The sequence below is a fragment of the Scyliorhinus torazame genome, chromosome 3 (genome assembly GCF_047496885.1).
Source record: "Scyliorhinus torazame isolate Kashiwa2021f chromosome 3, sScyTor2.1, whole genome shotgun sequence".
NCBI lineage: Eukaryota > Metazoa > Chordata > Chondrichthyes > Carcharhiniformes > Scyliorhinidae > Scyliorhinus > Scyliorhinus torazame.
This window is the reverse complement of record NC_092709.1, coordinates 111,683,020-111,705,355: the sequence shown is the minus strand read 5'-3', so window position 1 is coordinate 111,705,355 and position 22,336 is coordinate 111,683,020. Positions and strand designations below refer to the sequence as shown.

At 50.3% G+C, this 22,336-nt stretch overlaps 1 protein-coding gene across 2 annotated transcripts in view; it reads right to left on the bottom strand.

Annotated features, from left to right (window-relative positions):
* otud4 (OTU deubiquitinase 4) overlaps positions 1–22,336 on the bottom strand; it is a 189,761-nt gene that overhangs the window by 106,085 nt on the left and 61,340 nt on the right. For both annotated transcript variants that reach the window (XM_072496128.1, XM_072496129.1), the window contains 2 exons: positions 19,273–19,319; positions 1,087–1,159 (listed from right to left, as the gene is read on the bottom strand). In XM_072496128.1, the coding sequence (XP_072352229.1) occupies positions 1,087–1,159; positions 19,273–19,319 (120 nt within the window). The remainder of the gene's footprint in view (positions 1–1,086; positions 1,160–19,272; positions 19,320–22,336) is intronic.

The window sequence follows — 22,336 nt, the reverse complement described above, 5'->3', positions numbered from 1 at the left end:
TCTGGGTCACTGCCCGTGTGGAGTTTGCACATTCTCCCCATGTATGTGTGGGTTTCACCCCCACAACCTCAAGATGTGCAGGGTATGTGATAATCTGTAATGCACAAGAGAATTTGAAGTGCATAGAGATTTTGAAGTGGGTGGGCTGGGGGTTACCAAGATACATACTTGGGGTGGGGCGATTTGAAAACGAGGATGAAAATGTTTAAAATAGAGGCCTTACCCATCTCGGAACCAGCTAGATCAGCCATCACATGGATGATTTGTGATTGAGATTTGGTGTGAGTTATAATGTGGATGCAGAAATTTGGAGGAGCTCAAGGTTTGGGGAGGGTAGAAGATTGGAGGCTAGTCGGATTAGCATATGAATAATTCAGTCATGAGGTAACAAAGGTGAGGGTTTCAGCAGTAGATGAGTTGATGCAGAGGTGGACATGGGTGGTGTCAGTTTGAAGATATGAGGTTGGAAACTCAACTAAAGATCAAAAAGGAAACAAGAACTCGAGTTCAATGACAAATATAGAGCTTCCAAGTGCAATTTTGATGAGGCATCTGTGTAACTTCTGGTGCTCCTGCACTGTTAATGTAAGCCTACTTGTGACAGTAATGAAGATTATTATTATACTTTAGAATTCACCTGTGTTGTTCTATCTCAGATTTGTAAATAGTAAATACTTAGAAAGAATTAACTTGTATTTGCATATTGCCTTTCACAACTCAGTATATTCCAAAGAACTTTACAGCCGATTAAATACTTCTGAAGCGTGGTCACTATTGAACTATAGGAAATGTGTCAGTTAATTTGCACACAGCAAATTCCCACAACAGCAATGAGTTTATCTGTTGTAATGATGTTAGATGAGAGATAAATGTTAGCCAGGACACTGGGGAGAATTCCTACTCTTCATAGAATAGTGTCATCAGCTTGAGGGGGCAGACAGGACCTAATTTGAAGGGCAAAATCTCCCTGAAGTGTCACCCAACCTTATACTCTCATTTCTCTGGAGTTGATTAAGTAATGGTTTTCTTATATCTTTACTACTTAGAGGCACTGTACATAATTATGTCAGGTCGACTGTAACTTACCGTGTCAGGAAATCCATTTTCAGTTACATGAGCAGGGGGTCGGTTTGGTTCCTGGTAAATTATAAAATCTCGCCTGTGAAATTATAAACAGATCAAAAAACATCTTGAAGCATCCATGGCAAAATTAATCATGTTCTGCTTTACTGTGCAGACCAAGAAACAACTTCCATCATGTTTCAAGCATGATATAATAGCCACACAGAGCAGAAAGTCCCAGGTGTGGTTCCGAAATGGTGCTGAGTTGGCTAATCTCAGTGGAGCTGGCTGCCAGGCCACTTCAGTTATCATACTGACTAGTCAAAAATTTTACAGCAGAAATCAGAGTCACCATTGCCCTCAGTTTACTTTTGCTCAACCATTTGCATGTACATCGTCATCTGGTGAGATCAGGCGCAGCCAAGGTGTTTCCCCTATTTGCCAAAACTCATACACTGAAAATCAGCACTGAAGGTAGTATTGGATTGTTCTGTGCAACTCAAGGGGCGGAATTCTCCGACCCCCCGCCGGGTCGGAGAATCGCCGGGGGCTGGCGTGAATCCCGCCCCCGCCGGTTGCCGAATTCTCCGGCACCGGATATTCGGCGGGGGAGGGAATCGCGGCGGTTGGCGGCGCCCCCCCCACCCCCCACCCCCCCCCCCCCACCCCGCGATTCTCCGGCCGCGATGGGCCGAAGTCCCGCTGCTGGAATGCCTGTTCCGCCGGCGAGAATCAAACCACCACAAGGGGCGAGACAAGGCGGCGCGGGCGGGGATCCGAGGTCCTGGGGATCCTGGCGATCTGGCCCCCTTAAATAGTAAATACTATCGGGGTGCCCCCACGGTGGCCTGGCCCGCGATCGGGGCCCACCAATCCGCGGGCGGGCCTGTACCGTGGGGGCACTCTTTTCCTTTCACCTTCGCCATGGTCTCCACTATGGCGGAGGCGGAAGAGACCCCCTACACTGCGCATTCACAGGGATGCCGTGAGCAGCCGCTGACGTTCCCGCGCATGCACCGCACAGCAAAGTCAGTTTCGCGCCAGCTGCCGGGGTACCAAAGGCCTTTCCCGCCAGCTCGCGGGGCGGAAATCAGTCCGGCGCGGGCCTAGCCCCTCAAGGTTAGGGCTCGGCCCCTCAAGATGCGGAGGATTACGCACCTTTGGGGCGGCGCGATGCCGGACTGATTTGCGCCGGTTTTGGCGCCGGTCAGCGGACATCGTGCCGATTGCGAGAATCCCGCCCAAGAGATCAATCATTGGGACATGAAAAAAATGTGCTTTTTACCATTTGAATATTTTCATTTTAATAGTTATATAATTATTGGAGATGAGGAAATAAGGTGGTTTGGCAAGGTGGGGCAATAGAAGATGGGAAATCATGTGATAAAATTCCAAGAAAACATTCAGCAAGAGTTAGCAACCCAGTTAAGGGGCGAAATTCTCCCGAAACGGCACGATGTCCGCCGACTGGCACCCAAAACGGTGCCAATCAGACGGGCATCGCACCGCCCCAAAGGTGCGGAATGCTCCGCATCTTTGGGGGCCGAGTCTCAACATTGAGGGGCTAGGCCGGCGCCGGAGGAATTTCCGCCCCGCCAGCTGGCGGAAAAGGCCCTTGTTGCCCCGCCAGCTGGCGCGGAAATGACATCTCCGGGCGGCACATGCGCGGCAGCGGCAGCGGCCGCTGACAGTTTCCCACGCATGCGCAGTGGAGGGAGTCTCTTCCGCCTGGTGGAGGCGGAAGGGAAAGAGTGGCCCCCATGGCACAGGCCCGCCTGCGGATCGGTGAGCCCCGATCGCGGGCCAGGCCACCGTGGGGGCAACCCCCCGGGGCCAGATCGCCCCGCGCGCCCCCCAGGACGCCGGAGCCCGCCCGCGCCGCCTTTTCCCGCCGTTCAAAAGGTGGTTTAATCCACGCCGGCGGGACAGGCAATTTATCGGCGGGACTTCGGCCCATCCGGGCCGGAGAATCGAGCGGGGGGGGGGGGGGGCCGCCAACCGGCGCGGCCCGATCCCCGCCCCTGCCGAATATCCGGTGCCGGAAACTTCGGCAACTAGCGGGGGCGGGATTCACGGCAGACCCCGGCGATTCTCCAACCCGGCGGGGGGTCGGAGAATGACGCCCCAGATCTGTACAGCATAAAACCACACCATAACTGCATGCCTGCTTTGTGCAGCAGATTGTAAGGCCAGAATGCTCTTCCCTGATGCTAAATAAATTCAGGGTGGACCATGCTGGAAAATGATAGACAATTCAGGTGACGAGGCTTACGGCCACGACTCCATCCTGACTTGGATTTCCACTCGCTACTCCCCACAAAAAATCTTGCAGACTCTTCCATCCATATGCGCCACAAATGAACACGGTCACCAAAAGGATTTTCCACTCTTCCGTGTTCCCCTACCCTTTACCACTACTGCCTGGGCTATTACGGGTGACAGTAAGCCCTGGCAGCAATTTTTGCAATTTTGCCCAATGAACGGATACTTTTGCTTCAAGCCCTACTTGGAATAATCAAATAAGGAAGATAATAAAGACAATCATTTAAAACAATTTTAAATATAGCGGTTTCCAGTGGCGACCATGGAGTAAGCAGTCGCACATTTGGTAGCTCCCGCTCAAGCTGGATTTTTTCGGTCCTTTGCCTGTTTGAGGGGTGGAATTTTGGATGGAAAGATGTGTAGGAGTGTCAAGAGAAAGTGCAACTCCTCTGATGTGGCTGGTGGATGAATCGACAGACAGGAGTGGATCAAGAGCAAGGGAGCTGGTGGAACAGGACAATATTAGTGCGCCACAGGTCAAGATGGTGGAGGGCAAAGGGCCTGTACTGCCCATCCAGTGGTCACCAGAGCAGCTGGTGGACTTCAAAGAACAAAGAACAAAGAAAAGTACAGCACAGGAACAGGCCCTTCGGCCCTCCAAGCCCGTGCCGAACATGCTGACCGACGAAACTACAATCTTCTACACTTCCTGGGTCCGTATCCCTCTATTCCCATCCTATTCATGCATTTGTCAAGATTCCCCTTAAATGTCACTATCGTCCCTGCTTCCACCACCTCCTCCGGTAGCGAGTTCCAGGCACCCACTACCCTCTGCGTAAAAATCTTGCCTTGTACATCTACTCTAAACCTTGCCCCTCTATGCCCCCTATTAATTGACCCCTCTATCCTGGGGAAAAGCCTCTGACTATCCACTCTGTCTATGCCCCTCATAATTTTGTAGACCTCTATCAGGTCGCCCCTCAACCTCCGTCGTTCCAGTGAGAAAAAAATGAGTTTATTCAACCGCTCCTCATAGCTAATGCCCTCCATTCCAGGCAACATTCTGGGAAATCTCTTCTGCACCCTCTCTAAAGCCTCCACATCCTTCTGGTAGTGTGGCGACCAGAATTGAACACTATACTCCAAGTGTGGCCTAACTAAGGTTCTATACAGCTGCAACATGACTTGCCAATTCTTATACTCAATGCCCCAGCCAATGAAGGCAAGCATGCCGTATGACTTCTTGACTACCTTCTCCACCTGTGTTGCCCCTTTCACTGACTTGTGGACCTGTACACCTAGATCTCTGTGACTTGCAATACTCTTGAGGGTTCTACCATTCAGTGTATATTCCCTACCTGCATTAGACCTTCCAAAATGCATTACCTCACATTTGTCTGGATTAAACTCCATCTGCCATCTCTCCGCCCAAGTCTCCAAACAATCTAAATCCTGCTGTATCCTGACAGTCCTCATCGCTATCCGCAATTCCACCAATCTTTGTGTCGTCTGCAAACTTACTAATCAGACCAGTTACATTTTCCTCCAAATCATTTATATATATTACGAACAGCAAAGGTCCCAGCCCTGATCCCTGCGGAACACCACTAGTCACAGCCCTCCAGTTAGAAAAGCATCCTTGACTTCCGGTTGCGGCGGGAATGAGCTAGCCGCACGTTTCGGCGGCTCCAACTCCGACGGAACTTCGGGCTCTTTTAAGAGCCCCAACGGGGACTTTGCCGGCCGAAAAACCCGGTGTGAGGTGCGTGGGAAGGGAGTCCCCCCGAACGGCGGAGGGAAAAACCGGCGGCGGCGGCTGCAGCCCGAAGAATCTTCAACCACAAGGTCAGAGGGAGTGGAGAACAAAATGGCGGCGGAGAAATCGCAGGCGACACGGGGACCTGAGCAGGACGAGGTTGTGAGACGGTGCGTGGATCTGCTGAAGAAGGAGGTAATGACCCCGATGTTACAGGCAATAGAGGGACTTAAGGAGACTTTAAAGACCCAGGAGACTGAGCTTCGCGTGGTGGAGCAGAAGGTGTCAGGTATTGAGGACGAGGTCCTGGGCCTGGCGGTTAAGACTCAGACGCACGAGGCACTTCATAAAAAGTGTGCTGACAGGATTGAGGCCCTTGAAAATGGAGCGCGAAGGAAGAACCTTAGGACACTAGGTCTCCCGGAGGGTGTGGAAGGAGTGGACTGTGGAGCGTACGCAAGTAAGATGCTGAGCTCACTGATGGGTGCTGAGGCCCCTGCGGGCCCCATGGAGGTGGAATGGGCAAATCGGATCCCGGCGAGAAGACTAAAAGCGGGAGAACCACCGAGGGCGATAATCGTGCGATTCTACCGCCTTAAGGACAGAGAAGAGGTCCTGAGATGGGCTAAAAAGGTGCGGAGTAGCAGATGGGAGAATGCTGTGGTAAGGATCTACCAGGATTGGAGTGCGGAGGTGGCGAGAAGGAGGGCGAGCTTCAACCGAGCCAAAGAGGTTTTGCACAAAAGGAAGGTGAAGTTTGGGATGCTGCAGCCGGCAAGACTATGGGTCACGTATCAGGAGAGACACTATTATTTCGAGACGGCGGAGGAAGCATGGTCCTTCATCAATGAAGAGAAACTGGACCGGAACTGAGGGACTGATGCTGCAGGGAACTGTTATTGCTGTTATTGTTATTGTTTTTGTTAATGTGATGGTGAAAGTTAATCGAGAAGTAAACAGGGAAGGGGGGGGGACACTGGGGAAATGTGGGCACCGGTGAGGGGGGAAAGGCGGGACATAGTCGGAGAATGGGGAAGGAGAGGGGGAGGGGAAAGGGAGCTGCGCCATAAGAGGCGGGTCAGGTAAAGGGATGTTCCCGCGCCAGAAAGAATAAGGCGGGAAAACTGGCGCAAAGCGGATGGGAGTTCCCTCACACCGGGGGGGGGTCAAGGAGCGAGCAGGAGTAGCCGGGGTCAGTTGAAGTCAGCTGACTTACGGAAGTGATATGGGGGAAGCAATCAAGCTAGATAGGGATCTAGCTTGGTGGGGGGGGGGACAACTGGGTTGCTGCTGCGGAAATCCAAAAGGAAATGGCTAAAGAGTGGGTGGTCGGGGGCGGAATGCGACGCTGGGGGAGTGAGCGGGAACGCGGAGGCGAGATATGGGACTGGCCTAGAGAAGGTAATGGCTAGTCGACATGGGAGGGGGGCAGGTAGCCCCCCAGTGAGGCTGATCACGTGGAACGTGAGAGGCCTAAATGGACCGATAAAAAGGGCCCGAGCGCTCGCGCATTTGAAAGGACTAAGGGCAGACGTGGTTATGCTCCAAGAGACGCACCTAAAGGTGGCGGACCAAGCTAGGCTAAGGAAAGGATGGGTGGGACAGGTGCTCCACTCAGGACTGGACGCAAAGAACAGAGGGGTGGCCATTTTGGTGGGGAAACGGGTAGCATTTGAAGCAAAGAACATCGTAGCAGATAGTGGAGGTAGATATGTAATGGTGAGTGGTAGGCTGGAGGGAATGGAGGTCGTGTTAGTTAATGTGTATGCCCCAAATTGGGACGATGCGGGATTCATGAGACGGATGCTGGGGCGTATTCCGGACCTGGAGGCAGGAAATTTGATTTTAGGAGGGGACTTCAATACAGTGCTGGACCCGGGGCTAGACAGATCCAGCTCAAGGACTGGAAGAAGGCCGGCAGCGGCCAAGGTACTTAAGGGGTTTATGGACCAAATGGGGGGAGTGGATCCATGGCGATTTCTTAGACCCAGGGCTAGGGAGTATTCCTTCTTCTCCCACGTCCATAAAGTGTACTCCCGGATAGATTTTTTTGTTTTAGGAAGGTCGTTGATCTCTAGGGTGGAAGAAGCTGAATACTCAGCCATAGCGGTTTCGGACCATGCCCCACATTGGGTGGACCTGGAAGTAGGAGAGGACAGGGAGCAGAGAACACTCTGGCGATTAGATGTGGGACTGATGGCGGATGAGGGAGTGTGTGCAAGAGTGAGGGGGTGTATTGAGAGATACCTGGAGGTCAATGACGACGGCGAGGTCCCTGTGGGAGTGGTCTGGGAAGCACTAAAAGCGGTGGTCAGAGGAGAGCTGATTTCTATTGGGGCCCACAAAAGGAAAACAGAGGCCAAGGAAAGGGATAGATTACTGGGGGAGATTTTAAAGGTGGACAGGGAATTTGCAGAGACCCCGGAGGAGGAGCTGTACAGGGAGAGGAGACGACTCCAGACCGAGTTTGACCTTCTGACCACCAGAAAGGCGGAGGTACTGTGGAGGAAGGCACAGGGGAGGAGGTATGAATATGGGGAAAAGGCTAGTCGCCTGTTGGCGCACCAACTGCGAAAGAGGGCAGCAGCGAGGGAGATAGGAGGAATTAGGGATGAAAGGGGAGACACTGTGCGAAGGGCAGGAAAGATAAATGAGGTGTTTAAGACCTTTTATGAGGAACTGTATAGGTCTCAGCCCCCAGAGGGAGAGGAGGGGATGCGGCAGTTCCTGGACCAATTGAGGTTCCCGAAAGTGGAGGAGCAGGCGGTGGCAGGCCTGGGGGCGCCGATTGAGGTGGACGAGGTTATTAAGGGACTGGGAAGCATGCAAGCAGGGAAGGCCCCGGGGCCGGACGGGTTCCCGGTGGAATTCTACAAAAAATATGTGGACTTGTTGGCCCCGTTGTTGGCGAGGACGTTCAATGAGGCCAGAGAAGGGGGGACTCTACCCCCGACGATGTCGGATGCGACGATATCGCTAATTTTGAAGAGGGACAAAGATCCGTTGCAGTGTGGGTCGTATAGACCTATTTCACTATTGAACGTGGACGCCAAATTGCTGGCAAAGGTACTGCCATCGAGGATAGAGGACTGTTCCCGGGGGTGGTGCACGAAGACCGGACAGGGTTCGTAAAAGGGAGACAATTGAATGTTAACGTGCGACGACTATTAGCGGTGATAATGATGCCCTCTGTGGAGGGGGAGGCAGAGATAGTGGCGGCAATGGACGCAGAGAAGGCATTTGATAGGGAGGAGTGGGAGTATTTATGGGAAGTGTTAAGGAGGTTTGGGTTTGGGAACGGGTTTATTCGCTGGGTTAGACTACTTTATGGGGCACCAACGGCAAGCGTAGTTACAGGTCGACATAGATCGGAGTATTTCCGATTATATAGGGGAACAAGACAGGGATGCCCGCTGTCTCCATTGTTGTTTGCATTGGCAATTGAACCTCTGACCATGGCGTTGAGAGACTCCAGGAAAAGGAGAGGGGTGATGAGAGGGGGAGAACACCGAGTCTCGTTAAACGCGGATGACCTATTGTTATACGTGTCGGGCCCAGCGGGGGGGGGATGATAGAGGTTATGCGAATTTTGAGGAGGTTCGGGGAATTTTCGGGGTATAGGTTAAACATGGGGAAGAGTGAATTATATGTTATACATCCAGGGGACCAGAGTAGAGAGATAGAAGGCTTACCGCTAAGGAAAGTGGAAAGAAACTTCCGATACTTGGGGATTCAGATCGCTAGGAGCTGGGGAACCTTGCACAGACTTAATCTGACACGGCTGGTAGAACAAATGGAGGAGGACTTCAAGAGGTGGGACATGCAGCCTCTATCGCTGGCGGGCAGGGTGCAAGCAATTAAGATGATGGTCCTCCCGAGGTTCTTATTTGTATTTCAATGTCTCCCTATTTTAATCACCAGGACCTTTTTTAATAAAATAAATAGGAGCATTACGAGCTTTGTGTGGGCAGGGAAAGTTCTGAGAGTAAGGAGGGGGTTCCTTCAGCGCAGTAGGGACAGAGGAGGACTGGCACTACCGAACTTGGGAGATTATTATTGGGCCGCCAATGTGGCAATGATACGTAGATGGATGATGGAGGGTGAGGGAGCGGCGTGGAAAAGACTGGAGAGAAGGTCCTGTAAAGGGACGAGTCTAGAGGCGCTGGTGACGGCACCGCTACCGCTCTCACCTAAAAAGTACACCACGAACCCGGTGGTGGCGGCAACACTGAACATATGGGGACAGTGGAGGCGACAGAGAGGGGTGCGGGGAGCCCTGGTGGGGTCCCCCTATCAGGAACAACCATAGGTTCGCCCCAGGAAGAATGGATGGAGGATTTCAGAGCTGGTACCAGTTGGGAATTAGGAAGGTGGGAGATTTATTTATAGATGGGACTTTTGCGAGCTTGGGAGCATTGGAGGAAAAGTATAAGTTACCCCGGGGAAATTTCTTCAGATATATGTAGGTGAGGGCGTTTACTAGACAACAGGTGAGGGAATTTCCGTTGCTCCCGACACAGGGGATACAGGACAGGGTGCTTTCAGGGGTGTGGGTCGGAGAGGGCAAGGTGTCAGAGATTTACAGAGAGATGAGGGAAGAGGGGGAGGAGTCGGTGGGAGAACTAAAGGGAAAGTGGGAAGAAGAATTAGGGGAGGAGATAGAAGAGGGTATGTGGGCTGATGCCCTAAGCAGGGTAAACTCCTCTTCCTCATGCGCCAGGCTTAGTCTGATTCAATTTAAGGTGCTACATAGAGCACACATAACGGGGGCAAGATTGAGCAGGTTCTTTGGAGTGGAGAACAGATGTGGGAGGTGTGGCGGGAGCCCGGCAAACCACGCACATATGTTTTGGGCGTAACCGGCACTGGAAGGATATTGGAAGGGAGTGACGGGCGTGATCTCGCAGGTGGTGAATGCCCGGGTCAAACCAAGCTGGGGGCTAGCTCTATTTGGAGTTGCGGAAGAGCCGGGAGTGCAGGAGGCGAAAGAGGCCGATGTCGTGGCCTTTGCGTCCCTAGTAGCCCGGCGCAGGATCCTACTTATGTGGAAGGAGGCGAAACCCCCCGGACTGGAGGCCTGGGTAAACGATATGGCGGGGTTTATTAAACTGGAGCAGATAAAGTTTGCCCTGAGAGGCTCGGCTCAAGGGTTCACCAGGCGGTGGCAGCCATTTCTCGACTACCTAGGGGAACGTTAGAGGGAAGACAGATGACCAGCAGCAGCAACCCAGGGGGGAGGGGGTGGGGGGGAGGAGGTTTAGTTGAGGATAGGTCAATAGAGTATGAGGTTTTCTTACTTGTGTATTATTATTATTATTGTTAAAAAGTTAAAAATTTCTGTTTTGTTATTGTTATCGTTTCGCTTGTTTTGTAAGCGGGAAAAATGTTGCTCAGGGGAAAAAAATTTCAATAACATATATTTTTTTAAAAAGAAAAGCATCCTTCCATTGCTACTCTCTGCCTTCTATGACCTAGCCAGTTCTGTATCCACCTTGCCAGCTCACCCCTGATCCCGTGTGACTTCACCTTTTGTACTAGTCTCCCATGAGGGACCTTGTCAAAGGCCTTACTGAAGTCCATATAGACAACATCCACTGCGCTACCTGCATCAATCATCTTTGTGACCTCCTCAAAAATCTGTATCAAGTTAGTGAGACGCGCGACCTCCCCTTCACAAACCATGCTGCCTCTCACTAATACGTCCATTTGCTTCCAAATGGGAGTAGATCCTGTCTCGAAGAATTCTCTCCAGTAATTTCCCTACCACTGACGTAAGGCTCACCGGCCTGTAGTTCCCTGGATTATCCTTGCTACCCTTCTTAAACAGAGGAACAACATTGGCTATTCGCCAATCCTCCGGGACGTCACCTGAAGACAGTGAGGATCCAAAGATTTCTGTCAAGGCCTCAGCAATTTCCTCTCTAGCCCCCTTCAGTATTCTGGGGTAGAGCCCATCAGGCCCTGGGGACTTATCTACCTTAATATTTTTCAAGATGCCCAACACCTCGTCTTTTTGGATCTCAATGTGACCCAGGCTATCTACACACCCTTCTCCAGACTCAACATCCACCAATTCCTTCTCTTTGGTGAATACTGATGCAAAGTATTCATTTAGTACCTCACCCATTTCCTCTGGCTCCACACATAGATTCCCTTGCCTATCTTTCAGTGGGCCAACCCTTTCCCTGGCTACCCTCTTGCTTTTTATGTACGTGTAAAAAGCCTTGGGATTTTCCTTAACCCTATTTGCCAATGACTTTTCGTGACCCCTTCTAGCCCTCCTGACTCCTTGCTTAAGTTCCTTCCTACTTTCCTTATATTCCACACAGGCTTTGTCTGTTCCCAGCCTTTTAGCCCTGACAAATGCCTCCTTTTTCTTTTTGACGAGGCCTACAATATCTCTCGTTATCCAAGGTTCCTGAAAATTGCCATATTTATCCTTGTTCCTCACAGGAACATGCCGGTCCTGAATTCCTTTCAACTGACACTTGAAAGCCTCCCACATGTCAGGTGTTGATTTACCCTCAAACATCCGCCCCCAATCTAGGTTCTTCAGTTCCTGCCTAATGTTGTTATAATTAGCCTTCCCCCAATTTAGCACATTCACCCTAGGACCACTCTTATCCTTGTCCACCAGCACTTTAAAATTTACTGAATTGTGGTCACTGTTCCCAAAATGCTCCCCTACTGAAACTTCCACCACCTGGCCGGGCACATTCCCCAATACCAGGTCCAGTACAGCCCCTTCCCTAGTTGGACTGCCTACATATTGTTTTAAGAAGCCCTCCTGGATGCTCCTTACAAATTCTGCCCCGTCTAAGCCCGTGGCACTAAGTGAGTCCCAGTCAATATTGGGGAAGTTGACATCTCCCATCACCACAACCCTGTTGTATTTACTCTTTTCCAAAATCTGTGTACCTATCTGCTCCTGTATCTCCCGCTGGCTGTTGGGAGGCCTGTAGTAAACCCCCAACATTGTGACTGCACCCTTCTTATTCCTGATCTCTACCCATATAGCCTCACTGCCCTCTGAGGTGTCCTCCCGTAGTACAGCTGTGATATTCTCCCTAACCAGGAGCGCAACTCCGCCACCACTTTTACATCCCCCTCTATCCTGCCTGAAACATCTAAATCCTGGAACGTTTAGCTGCCAATCCTGCCCTTCCCTCAACCAGGTCTCTGTAATGGCAACAACATCATAGTTCCAAGTACTAATCCAAGCTCTAAGTTCATCTGCCTTACCCGTAATACTTCTTGCATTAAAACACATGCACTTCAGGCCACCAGACCCGCTGTGTTCAGCAACTTCACCCTGTGTGCTCTGCCTCAGAGCCACACTGTCCCTATTCCCTAGTTCTCCCTCAATGCTCTCACCTTCTGACCTATTGCTCCCGTGCCCACCCCCCTGCCATACTAGTTTAAACCCTCCCGTGTGACACTAGCAAACCTCACGGCCAGGATATTTATGCCTCTCCAGTTTAGATGCAACCCGTCCTTCTTATATAGGTCACACCTGCCCCGGAAGAGCTCCCAGTGGTCCGGATAACGGAAACCCTCCCTCCTACGCCAGCTGTTTAGCCACGTGTTTAGCTACTCTATCTTTCTATTTCTAGCCTCACTGGCACAGGGAGTAATCCTGAGATTACAACCCTAGAGGTCCTGTGTTTTAACTTTCTGCCTAGCTCCCTGAACTCCTGCTGCAGGACCTCATGCCCCTTCCTGTCTATGTCGTTAGTACCAATATGTACAACGACCTCTGCCTGTTTGCTCTCCCCCTTCAGGATGCCCTCTACCCGTTCGGAGACATCCTGGACCCTGGCACCAGGGAGGCAACATACCATCCTGTAGTCTCTTTCACGTCCACAGAAGCACCTATCTGTGCCCCTGACTACAGAGTCCCCTATGACTATTGCTCTTCTGCGCTTTGACCCTCCCTTCTGAACATCAGAGCCAGCCGTGGTACCACTGCTCTGGCTGCTGCTTCTTAAATGATAAGTTCAGGCAGCAGAGAAGAGAAGCCCTAGAGGACCTAGCAAAGGTGGTACAGCTGCTCAAAGCAGAGACTGACCGCGTGAAGCAGAGGCTGGAGTCCCAGGACCAGGCAATCCAGAAAGTGGAGGAGGCTGTGCGGGAGTGAGGAACTCATTGGCGGCCGAGTTGGGGTGAAGCAGGGGACCCAAAAGAGGCTGAAGGAGAAGGTGGAGGATCTGGAGAACCGCTCCAGAAGGCAAACCCTGCGGATCATGGGGATGCCCAAAAGGCATTGAAGAAGCGGAGGCCGGCACGTATGTGGCAAAGATGCTAGAAAAGCTGATGGGGGAGGGGGCCTTTGATCAGCCTCTGGAGGTCAACTGAGTGCACAGGGCACTGATGCGGACACCACAGGCAGGCGAGCCACTGAGGACGATGGTGTTGCCGTTGCACCACTTCTTTGACAAGAAGAATTTTTCGGTGGGCGAGGCAGACGAGGAAATGCACCTGGGAGAGGAACGAACTGCAGGTGCACCAAGATCTGAGCGCAGAACTGGCAAAGAGGAGGGCCGGGTTTAACCAGGTCGAGGCTGCCCTCTCCAAGAAGGGGGTGAAGTTTGTATCCGGTCCGCCTCTGAGTGACTTTCCAGAATCTAGAAAACTATTTTGGTACCCAAGAGGAGGCAATGGTGTTTTTGAGAGACAGTGGACTGGCAGGAGAAGGAGGACATTGAACTTGGAGGAGGTGTTTCTTTTTGGTGGTTGTTGGAGAGCTTTTTCTTCTTTGAAACGTTTTGTTGGGCTTGGGGGCGGGGAGCATCAAGGGTGAGTGCACATTTTCTGTTTCTTTGTTTCCTGAAGAAGTGCGGATGGCAGGGGCGGGGGGGGGAAAAAAATCAGGGGGTGTAGGAGGTTGGGAGGCCTTGGGCGAGGGCTGCAATGCTAGCTGGGTGGGCTAGTTAACGGGAGCGCAGTGGAGGGTTGGGTGGGGGGGGGGGGGGGGGGGGAGGGGGGGGTCAGGTGGCTGGTGCAGGGGAGGGGGGTGGGTTGTTTGATTTGGGGAGGAGGGGTTGCTGAGCCGGGTGTGGTTGTTGTGGCGCAGTGGGAAAGGAAGTGGTGACAGCGGACATCCGAGGGTAGGCCTGGAGGGATGCGTGACACTGGCCAGGGACTGGCCCAAAAAGGGATATGGTTGATCGGCAGAGATGGGGGGCAGGGAGCCCCCAACCAGACTAGTCACGTGGAATGTGAGGGGGCTGAATGGGGTGGTCAGTCGGTCACGTATGTTCGCGCACCTCAGGAGGCTGAAGGCAGACATGGCTTTTCTGAATTTAGAGATAGGGGATCAGGCAAGGCTGAGGAAAGGATGGGTAGGGCAGGTGTTCCATTCAAGACTGGACAGGAAGACGAGGGGCGTGGCGGTTCCCCATCTCAAACAAGTGGGTGGCTTTCGAGGTGGGGAACATAGTGGCAGATTCGGGGGGTGGGGTTCATGGTGGTTAGTGGGAAGCTGGAACAAAGGCTGGTGGTCCTGGTAAATGTTTATGCCCAAACTCGGATGATATGGAGTTTATGAGGAGAGTGCTGGGGACGATTCTCGACCTAGACTCGCACCGGTTGATCAAGCCAGAGGTCGGGGAAGGTATCGACGCTGGCAACGGTGCTGAAGGGGATGGGCGGGTGGGGGGCAGCGCCCACAGTGGAGGTTGGGTGTGGGTTTATTGGCGGATGAGGAGGTGTGCGAGGTGAGGGCTGCCGTTTCAGGGTTCGTGGAGCTGAACGACATGGGGGAGGTCACAGCCGCCATTCGATTCAGGTACACAGGGAAAAGGCAGAACGGGCAGAGACGTCAAGGCTTGTGGAAGAGATTCTGAGGGTGGACAGGGGGGTATTCGGAGGCCCTGGAGACAGGATTGTTGCGGGAGAGGCAGAGGCTAAAGATGGAGTTTGGATTGGTGTCCACGGGGAAGGCGGTAGGCCAGTTGCGGAGGACCAGGTGGGCAATATTCAAGTATGGGGATAAGGCGAGCACGGTGCTGGTCCATCAACGTAGGAAACAGGAGGCGGCAAGGGAGATTGGCAGAGTGAAGGATGGGACAGAAAGGGTGGTGATGGACCCAGTGGGGGTGGATGAGGAGTTTTATAGGAGGGTATAGGAGTTGGAGCCCCTGGCCCTGGATTGGAGTTTCCAGGGTGGACGAGGAGCTGATGCAGGGGTTGGGGCCCCCACATTGGGTTGAAGGAGGTGATATAGAGTATGGGGACAATGCAGGCAATGAAGGTCCTGGGTCTGGATGGGTTCCCGGTGGAGTTTTATAAGAAGTTTGGGAGGAGGGATCTGCGGCCGCTGCTGTGAGGGCATATAATCAGGCTCGGGAGAGGAGGGTGCTCCAGGCATCCACCTCCCTGATACTGAAGAGAGATAAGGATCCAGAGCAGTATGGATCCTAAAATCCTTTGTGTGGATGTGGATACTAAGTTGTTGGTGAAGTTGTTGGCTTTGGGTATTGAGGACTGTGTCCCGGGGACGACAGGTGAAGATCAAACGGGGTTTGTGAAGGGGGGCAGTTTTTTTAAAATATATTTTTTATTCTCCTTTTTTAAATTTTCTCCCAAATTTACACCCACCAACAACAAACAATAATCAGTAACAAATATGTTGATCCCCATATCAATAACAACGATCCCATCCTCCCACCAAACCCCAAACATTAGCCCGCATGTTCACATAAACAAATGACAAAAAGGAATCAGGAATCACCCATAGTCACCATCAACACACACCGCCTCCTCCCCCCAACCCTCCCACCCAACCCCCACAACTAATTTTCGATGTTATCCAGTTCTTGAAAGTGCATGATGAGTAATGCCCATGAATTGTAGAACCCCTCCATCCTTCCCCTCAGTTCAAACTTAACCTTCTCAAGAGTCAAGAATTCCAACAAGTCCCCCCACCACACCAGGGCACAGGGTGGAGAGGTTGCCCTCCATCCCATCAGGATCCACCTTCGGGCAATCAACGAGGCGAAGGCTACAACATCTGCCTCCGCACCCGTATCCAACCCTGGCTGGTCCGACACCAAGAATATGGCCACCCGGGGGCCCGGGTCCAGTTTCACGTGCACCACTTTAGAAATTACCCTAAAAACCTCCTTCCAGTAATTCTCTAATTTTGGATAGGACCAAAACATATGGACATGATTAGAAGCCCCACCCCCCACCCCCCGCAACGCTCACACACATTTTTTATTCCTTCAAAGAATCGGCTCATCCTCGCCCTCGTGAGGTGTGCTCTGTATACCACCTTCAGCTGCATCAGCCCCAACCTCGCGCATGAGGTGGAGGCATTCACTCTCCGGAGCACCTCACACCAGAACCCCTCCTCCATATCCTCTCCCAACTCTTCCTCCCACTTTGCTTAGATCCCTTCCAGTAGTGCCTTCTCCTCTTCCAAAATAGCTCCGTAAACCGCTGACACTACCCCCTTCTCCAGTCCCCCTGTCGTCAGCACCTCCTCCAGCAATGTGGAGGCCGGCTCCACCGGGAAGCTCTGTATCTCCTTTCTGGCAAAATCTCGAACCTGCATGTATCTAAATATTTCCCCCTGCTCCAGCCCATACTTCGCTTCCAGCTCCTTCAGCCCTGCAAACCGACCCCTAAGAAACAAATCTTTTAGTGTCTTAATCCCCTTCTCCTCCCATTTCCATCCCACCTCCCTGGCTCAAATCTGTGGTTCCCTCGAATCGGCATTTCCCTTGACCCTGCCCCCAACCCGAAGTGTTGGCGAAACTGCCTCCAAATTCTCAATTAAGCTATTACTTTTTTAATTTTTTTAATTTAGAGTACCCAATTAATATTTTCCAATTAAGGGACAATTTAGCATGGCCAATCCACCTACCCTGCATATTTTTAGATTGTGGGGGCGAAACCGACACAAACACGGGGAGAATATGCAAACTCCACACGGACAGTGACCCAGAGCTGGGATCGAATCTGGGACCTCAGCGCCATGAGACAGCAATGCTAACCAGCGCCACCGTGCTGCCCAATTAAGCTATTACTACCGGACTCCCTGAGTACTTCCCCGGGGCTATCGGGAGCGGCGCTGTTGCTAGTGCTTTCAATCCCGACACCCTGCACAAACTCTCCTCCATTCTGACCCACTGGGAATCAACCCCTCTGACCCAGCTCCGCACCTTCTCCACATTCGCCGCCAAGTAGTAATACATCAGGTTCGGAAGACCCAAACCCCCTGCCTGCCTTCCCCTCTGTAGCAGCACCTTTCTATCTCTGGCCACCTTCCCACCCCATATGAACGAAATAATCCTTCCCTCAATCTCTCTGGAAAAAGCCTTTGGCAGGGAAATCAGCAGGCATTGAAAAATAAACAGAAATCGCGGCAGCACGTTCATTTTAACCGCCTGTACCTGACCTGCCAGTGACAGAGGGTGACCATCCCACCTTGCCAGATCAGCTTTCACTCTCCCCACCAAACTAGAAATGTTGTACCGGCGGAGCCCCCCCACTCCCGGGCAACCTGCATCCCCAGGTACCTAAAGTGAGTCCCTGCCCTACAGAACGGCAGCCCCCCCCATCCCTGCCCCCACCCCCGGCGGGGACAACCACAAAATATTCACTCTTGTCTCGATTTAATTTGTACCCCGAGAAAGACCCAAACACTCGAAGCAGCTCCAATATCCCCCCTATCGACACACTCGGTTCCGACATGTATAGCAGCAAATCATCGGCATATAAGGACACCCGATGCGAACTTCTTAATGCGATGGCCAACGGCTCAATCGTGAGTGCAAACAGCAGGAGGGGCATAGGATATCCCTGCCTAGTCCCATGAAGAGGCAGCTGTTGGCAAATATGAGGAGGTTGCTTAATGTGATTATGATGCTCCCAGAGGGGCAGGAAGTGGAAGTGGCGATGGAATAGGTGAAGGCCTTCGACCGGGCGGAGTGGGAATATCCGTGGACTGGTCCAGTTGCAGTATAGGGCGGCGGTCGCAAGTGTTCGGACGTACCAGGTGAGTTTGGGATATTTCGAATTGCACCATGGGATATGGCACATGTGCTCGCTCTCCCTGTTGCTTTTTGCCTTGCCTATACAGCCATTGGCTATGGCCACAGGGTTTTGTTGTATGCCGTTGTTATATATTTTGGGGCCATTAGGGGACATTGGAGGACTTTGGTCGGTTCTCCGGGTACAAGCTGAACATGGGAAAAAGTGAGGTGTTCCCAATTGAGACCGGTTATTTATTATGTTGTCCAATTTTGCTTCTGCCCTGATTTGTTTGTTGATATAAATGCCTGAATACAATATATAAAATAAAACATTTTAAATATAATTAAATGCCATGACGGAAGAGTTAGTGCAGCAGACAGATGAATTAAGATTCATTCATGGTCTAATCACATCTTTGACAGATTTGGAATTATGTGGATTTATGGGTTAACATCTGGACTGAAATAATGACATTCAAGCTGCTCTACATGGGTGTTCATGGCACTATGGCTAGGTAGAGTTGTTAAATCTGTTTTCATTGATGATTTTACACCATGGTCACTGTGTATTGCGGGAAAAGTGTTCACAAAAACATGCTTGCTATAAATGCTGCGTATTGATGGGAAGATTGGGGCATAGTGGTATTGTCCCTGGGCTAGTAATCCAGACATCCAGGGTAATGCTCTGGGAGACTGGTTCGAATTTCACCATGGCAGACAGTGAAATTTGAATTCAATAAAAGATCTAGAATTGTCGTAAAACCATCTAGTTTGTTAAGAAAATGCTTACCTGACTCCAGATCTACATCCACCCTTAAATGTCCTCTGAAATGGCTTGGCCATCAGTTCAAGGGCAATTAAAGTTGGCCCAGCCAGCAACACCCACATCCAAAGAATTAAAAAAATATGGAAAATCAATTACTCAGAAAATAGCCATGTCCCAAGACCCTTCAGGTGTTCAGCAACCTAGTCTAGACTGGCACTGTCAAAGAGATGCTACCTTTTGAATGACGGGTTAAATCAAGGCCCTGTTCAGACATTGATCGGTTGCAACATATTCAAAATGCCCTTTGGACATGAAAGGCATATAAAATGTAAGTTCTTTCTTTTGGTATGCTTCCTAGTTACTATGAACCAAATAGGAAGTAAAAATGTCCAACTCTACAAGGTACAAAATATTTTCAGTAAAATAAATATCCACAGCGGTCTTACTTGTACATGAGTGAAAGAGCACTGATTTCCACTTGTCCAACCCATTCCTGCATTAGAAAACAAAAGCAATTTAGAATCTACTCATCAAAAATTAACAGTTTTAAAAAATTAATAAAGGAAACATGCCATTTTTCTGATCTCTAGCTGGCCCATCAAGCATGAATGCTGAACAGCAAAACTTCCTAAGGAGACAGGATTTACTTTTGGTTAGGGGATGGGGGCGTTGTCACACACGGAAAGCAATCAAGGACATTAATGTATCCCTTACAGACCTAATAGTTAAGACGCCCAAGGGCCATTTGTCTATCTTTCGAGAATAATACATATTGCAGTAGAAAGCCAGAGTTAAATAATTCCACTTTTATAAAAAGAGCTTCATTATCTAGAAAATTACAGAATAACAACGCTAAGAAATGTTGTCACAATTCAGTGTGACCTTGCATTTTTCTTTCTGATTTATGCTTTAAAGTGTAGAGATTTTCTGATCAGTTATTTTACACCAACATTACAGAATTTTTAAAAAGTGGGCTACCATCAGTGTTGAACACCAAAATTATAAAATCAGAGCTTAAGAAAATGTATCTAAATAAATATTAAACTGTAGAACTTCAGCGTTCTAACTGTGGTAATACTTTTTCAGAACTTAAACAATAAATGTTAACATTGAGGAAGGTCAGAGGCCAGTCTCTCGTAAAACAAGAGTTAATAGTTAGTGTTGCAAAGGACACATCCAGGAAGGACACATGATGGAATACAATCCAGCCTTAGGTAGAGATTAATACAAACACCAACATAAAAGGGAAGAAGGCAAATAGCTCAGGTGAATGAGGTGCATCAATGTAGATCAGTCATTTTCAAACCCAGGGTCACGACCCGCGGGTGGGTCGCAGGCGGGTGTCGGGGGGCCGCGAGGACATGCCTTGCGATGTTCCCAATCGTGGGAACATGTGTTGCGGCGTTCCTGATCGCTGGAAGTAGTAGTGCCCAACAGCACGAATGGCTTTTGAAAATGTTGGCCACCACCGGCTTTCAGAATGCCGGCTGGTCCGCGCATGCATGATTCCTCAACAATGCGCAGGCCTGGAGCCCAGCAGGCCAGAATGCATAAAGATGATTACTTGATGTGTGGGTTTATTAATTGTGCCACTGCAAATCAGAATTCAAAAGTTCCTGTCTGTTTATATGCAGGGAATCACTATCAAATGAAAGTTTAAAACACTCAAAACTTCAAAGATAGTTGAAGACGAGTTTGAGGACAAACCTCTTGATTTTTTTCAACGGATTCAGTGAGGTCTTAAATCATCAGCTGCAGTCATTGTCAGAAATGTAACATTGAATAACAAAGCAACTGAGATCGTGAGGACCAAGCAGGCTCACCTGTCACATTAAGTTAAGTGAAAATGGTGAGTCATGAAGTTCGGGCGGCGTGGGTCACGATGGTCAGCCAGCGTGGGTCACAACGGATGGCCGGTTGGCAAAATGGGTCCCGGGGTATAAAGTTTGAAAAACACTGATGTAGATAGTAAAACAAACTGAAGCTAACCAAAATGATTTACATATCTGATTTAGCACACTCTGCCCGACTGATTAGTGTGACATTTCCAACAATTGCCAATTCCTACATTCAAGCAGTCCATGTCCAAATGCAGCATGGCCTGGAGTATAGCCTGGCTTGGGTTCACAAGTGGCACCATTTGGACCACACATGTGCCAGGCAATGACTATCTCCAACAAGGCAGATTGAGAGATTTTAATCATTGCTCTGTGGTATAATGGATAACAGCCTGAATGTTAGACCCAATACAAAATTGGTCACTTTAAATTAAGAATGGGACCTTTTAAATTAAATCACAGGCAGGCCTGATGGGAATTCGAACAACCAAGTTCGAATACACTGAACAGAGACAGACAGGCGGGACAAGTCTGGGCCTGCCGTGTCAACAAGACATCAGGAGATAATCGTTCCCATTCAAATGGATCAATTGCTGTGGATTGCCCAGGTAAAGCTGGACTTTTGGGCATCCAGTTTTCCCACCGTTACCATGTATGGAGTAAGGTTACTTGCGGACAATATACCTGGAGAGGAACCCCTGGGGGTGGATTCCTGGTGTTGTGCAGAGTTGCAATTCGCAACTCCATTGGGTGTTGCGAACCCCGGCCAGCAACCTCAGAGGGCAAAGAATGTTCTGGACAGGCATGAAGAGGGGTCTAAATATCAACCATGCAGGACCCTCCCTAGCGAAGACTCGGCGCCAACGTAGTAGAGAAAACCAAAGGACAAAGGAAACAGCATGTGAAACCCGCCTTCGCGGAAGAAGGCCCAAAGACTCAAGAGAATTGGACCCAGAGCTCGACTGAGTTCATCGGCAGGGGTAATATTAAGAATCCTGGGATTATTATTAGTTGGGATAATTTAAGGGGGAATAACTGTTTTAATGTGTTTAATAATACATTTGGTTGAATCATAAACTTGTATTTGTTCATCTCGCAAATAAGGGCACCTGGATAAAACATTTGGTCAAAGTGTCTGAGGTTTTACAGACAACAGCTGCTTGACATTCAATGGCATTACCATTGCTAATCCCCTACTATAAACATCCTGGGAGCTACCATTGACCAGAAACTGAACTGAACTAGCCACATAAATACTACAAGAACAGATTAGAGGTTAGGAATCCTGCAGCAAGCAACTTACCTCGTGACTCCCCAAAGCCTCCACAATCTACCAGACACAAGTCAGGAGTGTGATAGAATATTCTCCCCTTTCCTGGATGAGTGCAGTTCCAACAATACTCAAGAAGCTTGAGAAAATCCAGAAAAAAGCACCCCACTTGATTGGCACTCGATCCACAAACATTCCCTCCCTCCACCACTGACAATCAGTAGCAGCAGCATCTACCGCCTACAAGATGCACTGCAGTAACCCACCAAGGCTCCTTAGACAACTCCTTGCAAGCCCACGACCACTACCTTCCAGAAGGACAAGGGCAGCAGATTCATGAGAACACCACCAATTGCAAATTTCCCTCCAAGCCACACACCATGCAATATATCACCATGCCTT